The sequence below is a fragment of the Oncorhynchus clarkii genome, chromosome 6 (genome assembly GCF_045791955.1).
Source record: "Oncorhynchus clarkii lewisi isolate Uvic-CL-2024 chromosome 6, UVic_Ocla_1.0, whole genome shotgun sequence".
In the NCBI taxonomy this organism is placed as follows: Eukaryota; Metazoa; Chordata; class Actinopteri; order Salmoniformes; family Salmonidae; genus Oncorhynchus; species Oncorhynchus clarkii.
In genome coordinates, this window is record NC_092152.1 from 87,408,214 (window position 1) to 87,417,500 (window position 9,287).

A 9,287-nucleotide genomic window follows, 5' to 3' on the forward strand; every position below is an offset into this window, starting at 1 on the left:
ATTATCACTGACAGTCCCCAGCTCTCTCTCTATCATATATATTATTGTTGACAGTCCCCAGCTCTCTCTCTATGATATATATTATCACTGTCAGTCCCCAGCTCTCTCTCTCTATCATATATATTATCACTGACAGTCCCCAGCTCTCTCTCTATCATATATATTATCCCTGACAGTCCCCAGCTCTCTTTCTATCATATATATTATCACTGTCAGTCCCCAGCTCTCTCTATATCATATATATTATCCCTGACAGTCCCCAGCTCTCTTTCTATCATATATATTATCACTGACAGTCCCCAGCTCTCTCTATATCATATATATTATCGTTGACAGTCCCCAGCTCTCTCTCTATATCATATATATTATCGTTGACAGTCTGACATCCATGTCCTGTCCATCACTACTGCTCCCATCAGAGAACAGACACACTGAGGGAATTTACTAGTTTGTTTGTTTGGATGTCGTTTACCCGTCAAAGGTTGCTCATCTTCCAAGAGTCTATAAAGTATAACATCCCTGCCCTTTAAAACACACTACAGCTTCTGCCAAGAGGTTTGAGCCTGTTTGGCGCAGCTGGTTATATGGGCATGTCCTCATTGAGCTGGGCTAGTTCTGCCAAGAGGTTTGAGCCTGTTTGGCGCAGCTGGTTATATGGGCATGTCCTCATTGAGCTGGGCTAGTTCTGCCAAGAGGTTTGAGCCTGTTTGGCGCAGCTGGTTATATGGGCATGTCCTCATTGAGCTGGGCTAGTTCTGCCAAGAGGTTTGAGCCTGTTTGGCACAGCTGGTTATATGGGCATGTCCTCATTGCGCTGGGCTAGTTCTGCCAAGAGGTTTGAGCCTGTTTGGCACAGCTGGTTATATGGGAATGTTCTCATTGCCCAGGGCTTGATTGGATTTGATTTTATTTTGATTTGGCTCGGTTACTGGTTTGAGTCATGTGTTTCCAAATTGCATCCCAAATGGCACCATTTTCCCTATTTAGTGTACAACTTTGACTAGAGCCCTATTCCCTATATAGTGCACTACTTTGACTAGAGCTTTTTTTCCCTATATAGTGGTACTACTATAGACCAGAGCCCTATTCCCTATATAGTGGTACTACTATAGACCAGAGCCCTATTCCCTATATAGTGGTACTACTATAGACCAGAGCCCTATTCCCTATATAGTGGTACTACTATAGACCAGAGCCCTATTCCCTATATAGTGGTACTACTATAGACCAGGGCCCTATTCCCTATATAGTGGTACTACTATAGACCAGAGCCCTATTCCCTATATAGTGGTACTACTATAGACCAGAGCCCTATTCCCTATATAGTGGTACTACTATAGACCAGAGCCCTATTCCCTATATAGTGGTACTACTATAAACCAGAGCCCTATTCCATATATAGTGTACTCCTTTGACTAGAGCCCTATTCCCTATATAGTGGTACTACTATAAACCAGAGCCCTATTCCCAATATAGTGCACTACTTTGACTAGAGCCCTATTCCCTATATAGTGCACTCCTTTGACTAGAGCCCTATTCCCTATATAGTGCACTACTTTGACTAGAGCCCTATTCCCTATATAGTGCACTCCTTTGACTAGAGCCCTATTCCCTATATAGTGTACTCCTTTGACTAGAGCCCTATTCCCTATATAGTGCACTCCTTTGACTAGAGCCCTATTCCCTATATAGTGCACTACTTTGACTAGAGCCCTATTCCCTATATAGTGCACTCCTTTGACTAGAGCCCTATTCCCTATATAGTGCACTCCTTTGACTAGAGCCCTATTCCCTATATAGTGCACTCCTTTGACTAGAGCCCTATTCCCTATATAGTGCACTACTTTGACTAGAGCCCAAAGGCCCTGTGAATACAATGCCATTTGAGACACATCCCAAATCCACAGACAACCCCCCCCCCCCCCTCCCCACACTTTACAGTTGAACAAAATGGAGGGTACTACAGGTATAGAGTATCAATCCTAGAAGTACCCTACATAGTACTGTACTGGCCATGATATGGTGCTTTAAACCTGATCTGAGAAGCACATCATTCCCATGCCATTGCTCACTACTAGCGTCAAGCTCCTTGTGCGTAGGGTCCAGGGAGGAGCTGGAGCTTCAACACTCTGGGCAGATTTCCAATCAGGGAAATTAGAGGCTATAGAGGCCAATGGACTACAAGTTGGAAATTAGGAAATGTTGAAACTTGGCTCTAGGAGGACCATATATAATTAGGTATTATGATAACATAGATAGGTCAACCACGTTGAATGCATTGGTTACTTGCCTGTCAAAGTGTAAGATTGTATTTATAGGTATCCAAGCAGTGCATGTAGAGGCAGACTACTGCAGGGCTATTTGACCAGGAAGGAGAGTGATGGAGTGCTGCATCAGATGACCTGGCCTCCACAATCACCCCACCTCAACTCAATTGAGACGGTTTGGGATGAGTTGGACCGTAGGGTGAAGGAAAAGCAGTCAACAAGCATACTTGAACTCCTTCAAGACTGTTGGAAAAGTATTCCAGGTGAAGCTGGTTGACAGAATGTCAAGAGTGTTCAAAGCTGTCATCAAGGCATCAAGGGAAATGGTGGCTACTTTGAAGAATCTCTCAAATATATAAAAATTTGTTTAACACTTTTTTGGTCACTACATGATTCCACTAGAGCCCTATTCCCTATATAGTGCACTACTTTGACTAGAGCCCTATACCCTATATAGTGCACTCTTTTGACCAGAGCCCTATTCCCTATATAGTGCACTCCTTTGACTAGAGCCCTATTCCCTATATAGTGCACTCCTCTGACTAGAGCCCTATTCCCTATATAATGCACTCCTCTGACTAGAGCCCTATTCCCTATATAGTGCACTCCTCTGACTAGAGCCCTGTTCCCTATATAGTGCACTACTTTGACTAGAGCCCAAAGGCCCTGTGAATACAATGCCATTTGATCTGTTACTTCTGTTACTTCATAGTTTATTGGGGGGGGTCAGTGAACTTCCTGCATTTCAACACATTTTGCCATGGTGCAGAGATAAAAATGTGCGGTTTTATAATACTGTTATACACATTCTGTTTTAAAGTTTTAAAGCTCATTTCCAGCAATTCAACATGTTTTGCCATGGGTCAGGTTGCTGTTTTATAGCTCATATCATGCTTTAGTTAACATTTTGTCATGACGCTGAGAGAACATTTCACTGTTTTAAAGCTGTTTTCCTGCTATTACACATATTGACATGATGTTGAGAGAAAATTGTGCAGATTTAAAGCAAATTTCCTGCTTTTCTACCCATTTTTCTATCACATGCTACCTAGGGCCCCACGCAAAGAGAGGTTGGGGCCCCTGGGGCACGGCCCCTGCGTGACCATTTGGAAATCCCACTCTGAGCGCATTAGCTCAACCACCACGAGGTTATCCTAGATCCTGTTAATATGAGTAGTCTGAAAGCAGGCTAACTCTGCTCCCTCCCTGCAGCCTGCTATGCTGTGTGTGTGTGTGTGTGTGTGTGTGTGTGTGCGCGCGCGCGCGTGCGTGCGTGGCACCTGGGTCAATAGCATTAACATGACCATGGTGTACTGTGACTAAGGTAAAGGGTCTCAGTCTAGTAAATAAGCCCTTTCAACCCCACATCCTGACTCACTGACTGTAACCTACATTCTTCACTGTCCTGTTGTGGTGTCAATCATTAGGGATCAGCAGGTAGGACTCTAAGGGACATAAAGCGTCCTGTTAGGAGCCATCTGCTAATTTTCCTTCTATCTCAGGCAGAGCCGCCTCTGCCTATACGCAGACTACGTGCTGACCGTCGGGGTCAGTCGGGCGTCTCAACTTACCGTTGAGAGATAACATAGTAGAATACACAATGTGCCATTTTTAAATGTGGTTGTGCATCAGCAGTTTCCCTCTTGTTATGTCAGTTACTGACAGTCAATCAATTACCCATGTCAGCTAACATTTTATAGATTGCCAGTTATCTAAACCTTGTAGAAACAATGGCTGAATTATTGACCAGGCACACAAGGCACGTGCCCAGGGGCCCTGACCTCCATTGGGCCAGCATTTATTTTGTTAGTCACTCAGATATCATATGATCATGACATACAGTACCTGTCAAAAGGTTTAGAACACCTTTTCATTCAAGTTTTTTTTTTAAATTGTTACTATATTCTACATTGTATAATAATAGTGAAGACATGAAAACTATAAAATAACAGATATGCTCTCATGTAGTAACCAAAAAAGTGTTAAACAAATCTAAATATATTTTATATTTCAGAATCGTCAAAGTAGCCACCCTTTGCCTTGATGACAGTTTTGCACACTCTTGGCTTTCTCTCAACCAGCTTAATGAGGTAGTCACCTGGAATGCATTTCAATTAACAGGTGTGCCTTGCTAAAAGTTCATTTGTGGAATTTCTTTACTTAATGCGATTCAGCCAATCAGTTGTGTTGTGACAAGATAAAAATGGTATACAGAAGATAGCCCTATTTGGTAAAATACAAAGTCCATAATATGTCAAGAACAGCTCAAATAAGCAAAGATAAACAACAGTCCATCATTCATTTAAGACATGAAGGTCAGCCAATCAGGAGCATTTTAGGAAATGGGAAAGTTTCTTCAAGTGCAGTCGCAAAAACCATCAAGCACTATGATGAAACTGGCTCTCATGAGGACCGCCACAGGAAAGGAAGACCCAGAGTTACCTCTAATGCAGAGGATCAGTTCATTAGAGTTAACAGCACCTCCGATTGCAGACCAAATAAATGCTTCACAGAGTTCAAGTAACAGACACATCTCAACATCAACTGTTCAGAGGAGACAGTGTGAATCAGGCCTTCATAGTCGAAGTGCTGCAAAGAAACCACTACTAAAGGACACCAATAATAAGAAGAGACTTGCTTGGGCCAGGAAACACGAGCAATGGACATCAGACCGGTGGAAATCTGTCCTTTGTTTTTGGTTTGCCATTTTTGGTTCCAACCGCCGTCTCTTTCTGAGGTGAACGGATGCTCTCAACATGTGTGGTTCCCACCATGAAGCATAGAGGTGGAGGTGTGATGGTGTGGGTGTGCTTTGCTGGTGATACTGTCTGTGATTTATTTAGTCTTCAAGGCACACTTAACCAGCATGGCACCACAGAATTCTGCAGCGATACGCAATCACTTCTGGTTTGCGCTTAGTGGGACTATCATTTGTTTTTCAACAGGAAAATGACCCAAAACACACCTTCAGGCTATGTAAGGGCTATTTGACCAAGAAGGAGAGTGATGGTTCTGCATCAGATGACCTGGCTCCCATAATCACCCAACCTCAAACCAATTGAGATGGTTTGAAATGATTTGGACCGCAGGTAGAAGGAAAATGAGCCAACAAGTGCTCAGCATATGTGGGAACTTCTTCAAGACTGTTGGACAAGCATTCCTCATGAAGCTGGTTGAGAGAATGCCAAGAGTGTGTAAAGCTGTCATCAAGGCAAAGGGCAGCTACTTTGGAGAATCTAAAATATATTTTGATTTGTTTAACACTTTTTTGGTTACTACATGATTCCATATGTGTTATTGAATAGTTTTGATGTCTTCACTATTATTCTACAATGTAGAAAATAGTAAAAATAAAGAAAAACCCTTGAATGAGTAGGTGTGTCTAAACTTTTGACTGGTGCTGTAAGTCATTGTCACGTTCTGACCTATTTCCTTTGTTTTGTATTTATTTAGTATGGTCAGGGCGTGAGTTGGGTGGGCAGTCTATGTTTGTTTTTCTATGTTTTGGGGCATTTCTATGTTTCGGCCTAGTATGGTTCTCAATCAGAGGCAGGTGTCATTAGTTGTCTCTGATTGAGAATCATACTTAGGTAGCCTGGGTTGCACTGTTTGTTTGTGGGTGATAGTCTATGTTAGTGGCTTGTATCAGCACAGGTCTCATTTTGTAGCTTCACGGTCAAATTTGGTTTATTGTTTTTGTTACTCTTTTGTATAGTGTTCAGTCTTTCTTTATTAAAGATCTACCATGGACACTTACCACGCCGCATATTGGTCCTCTGATCCTTTTCGCCTCTCCTCTTCAGATGAAGAGGAGGACGACCGTGACAGAATCACCCACCAACCAAGGACCAAGCGGCGTGGTAGAAAACAGCGACGACAGCAGCAGCAGCAGCAGCAGCAACAACAGCGGCCGGTATCACAGGACTCCTGGACATGGGAGGAGATACTGAACGGAGAGGTACCCTGGGCACAGGCTGGGGAATATCGCCGTCCCAAAGCAGAGCTGGAGGCAGCGAAAGCTGAGCGGCGGCGATATGAGGAGGCAGCACGGCAGTGCGACAGGTACGAGAGACAGCCCCAAATTTGTTTTGGGGGGGGGCACACGAGGGGTGGAGCTAAGCCAGGTATCAGACCTGCGCTCACTCCTCGTGCTTATTATAAGCAGCGCGTTACTGGTCAAGCACCGTGTTATGCGGTTAAGCGCATGGTGTCGCCAGTACGTGTCCATAGCCCGGTGCGCTATAGGACAGCCCCCCGAGAGTGTCATGCGAGCGCGGGCATCGAGCAAGGGCGTAGGGTGCCTGCTCAGTGGGTCTGGTCGCCGGTACGCAGTTTTGGTCCAGGGTATCCTGCGCCGGCTCTGCGTGCTGTGTCTCCGGGGCGCTGGGAGGGTGCAGTGCGTCCTCTGCCTGCGCTCCGCTCGTGCCGGGCGAATGTGGGAATGGAGCCTAGGTTGAACCACAGCCCGGTTCAACCTGTGCCTGCACTCTGGAGGGTCCAGGCTAGAGTGGTTATCCAGCCTGGGGAAGTGGTGCCAAGGTTGCGCACCAGAGCTCCAGTGCTCCCCCACAGCCCGGTCCTTCAGGTGCCTCCTAACCCCAAGCCTCCTGAAGGTCTCCCCAGCCTGGTGGTTCCTGTGGCAGCCCCACGCACCAGGCTGTCTGTCCGGCGCCGCTGCCGGAGCCTCCCGCCTGTCCGGCGCCGCTGCCGGAGCCTCCCGCCTGTCCGGCGCCGCTGCCGGAGCCTCCCGCCTGTCCGGCGCCGCTGCCCCTCTGTCCCGAGCAGCTGCCCCTCTGTCCCGAGCAGCTGCCCCTCTGTCCCGAGCAGCTGCCCCTCTGTCCCGAGCAGCAGCTGCCCCTCTGTCCCGAGCAGCTGCCGCCCCTCTGTCATTTGAGAGGAGTGGCCATGGTTAGGAAGCCACGGAGGCGGACAATGAGGCGGACTAAGACAATGGCGAAGTGGGGTCCGCGTCCCGCGCCAGAGCCGCCACCGCGGACAGACGCCCACCCAGACCCTCCCCTATAGGTCAAGGTTTTGCGGCCGGAGTCCGCACCTTTGGGGGGGGGGGGGGGGGGTACTGTCACGTTCTGACCTATTTCCTTTGTTTTGTATTTATTTAGTATGGTCAGGGCGTGAGTTGGGGTGGGCAGTCTATGTTTGTTTTTCTATGTTTTGGGGCATTTCTATGTTTCGGCCTAGTATGGTTCTCAATCAGAGGCAGGTGTCATTGGTTGTCTCTGATTGAGAATCATACTTAGGTAGCCTGGGTTGCACTGTTTGTTTGTGGGTGATTGTCTATGTTAGTGGCTTGTGTCAGCACAGGTCTCATTTTGTAGCTTCACGGTCGAATTTGGTTTATTGTTTTTGTTACTCGTTTGTATAGTGTTCAGTCTTTCTTTATTAAAGATCTACCATGGACACTTACCACGCCGCATATTGGTCCTCTGATCCTTTTCGCCTCTCCTCTTCAGATGAAGAGGAGGACGACCGTGACAGTCATGGCAAAATGTGTAGAACTGCAGGGAATTACCTTTAAAAATACTAATTTTTCTCTGCATCCCATGGCAAATTGAGTAGAATCGGCATGAAATGTGCTTTAAAACTGCTCTGGTTATCTAGCAACATTTTCAGATATTACACATTTCTAATTTTGACAGAAAGTATTTTAATTTCAAGTTAAAGTGTACTGTCAGCTAGCTAACTAGCGTATGATCTTATTTGTATCACAGAGCCATTTGCATTGCTTGTTATAGCCTAACTTTAGCTAGCTAACATTGAACCTGGTTGGTTAGCTACCTGCACTTTGCAAGCGTCCATTTTAATACTGCAACAACGGTTAGCCAGTTAGCTTGTGTGCTTGACTGCTCTTGTTAGGTCAGAAAGCTCGGATCAACCCTTAAAGAGATTGGTGGAGCTAAAGCTTAAGAGTTTGTGAACGATACTGAATGGGTGTAGACAAAGAGCTCTCCAGTAGGTACCAAAACATTCAAGGGCCATTTTCTCAAAAGTGAGGTTACAGTTTAATCAACTTTCAAAGCAGAATTACTTTGCCATTGTTCATCGAATGCAGTGCATGATATACAATTTTGTAGCTCAGTGTCTCTGCTTTTATCCAATGTAAAATGTTGCTGCATAAGAACCAGGCGGTCGGTCACAAATGTTATCTTCGCAGCCATGAGGTGGTATGAGGTTTCTGTGTTATGCACTATAGCCCGTTACCATATATGTGATTGAATATTATCTGCTGTTGGCTTGTGTGGATGTATGTGTTATGCAACATAGCTGACTTGAAACATTGTTAACAGTTTCAAGGCCATGGGCCTTTCTCATGATGGAAAAATACAGAAGACAGGAACTGTTCAATGAGTTGGAGGGGGCACATTCAGAGCGGGGTGTTGCGAGAACAAGCGGTCTTTTGTAAGATAACAGGAGCCAGGTGCGAGAACGGTATCGAGCATGAGCGCATGGATGTTCTTCACAGCAACAGTTACATTTATCAACAGAAGCGCCAAGAGGCGGGGACCCGCCTGAGCGCCTGCAATAGGCTGAGCAAGTTTAAACCACGCCCAGTCTCTACTCTGACAGGCCGGCTCGGAAGCCGGAACTACTACTGTCATCAGGGTATATTATAATATCTTTGTCAGGAACAAGTCAGTTCTCTGTTTGCCCTGCGAGGTGGGACAGAGAGCCCGATATACGAAAATTGCATATACCACTTATTGCTTAGCTAATAAAAAATACATAGTATACAATCGGTGACTCATTGTCATATTTATCCTGATACCAGATTCGAATTGACGCAAATCTAACAGTGGTCAACCAAATCTTGTGTAGGGCCCCCAAAACGCTAGAAGCGGCTCTGTGTGTGTGGCTCTGTGTGTCTATTTTGAGCTGAAGGAGGATGTTTAATATGAGATTTCAGAAGAAAGAATGAAAAACGTGGGCCTCCTGAATTATTAAATACTCAATGCCACGCCCTCACTTAAAAAAAAAAAATGTTTAGTCGAGTTAAGGCAAAGA

The 9,287-nt window shown here is 45.5% G+C and overlaps 1 protein-coding gene across 1 annotated transcript in view; it reads right to left on the reverse strand.

Annotated features, from left to right (window-relative positions):
• The window catches only part of LOC139412472 (fibronectin type III and SPRY domain-containing protein 2-like), a 10,928-nt gene extending 7,555 nt beyond the window's left edge, over positions 1-3,373 (reverse strand). Inside the window, exon 1 of the mRNA XM_071159261.1 lies at positions 3,316-3,373. Coding sequence (XP_071015362.1) covers positions 3,316-3,373 — 58 coding nt within the window. The remainder of the gene's footprint in view (positions 1-3,315) is intronic.
• Between the last annotated feature and the right edge of the window lie 5,914 nt (positions 3,374-9,287).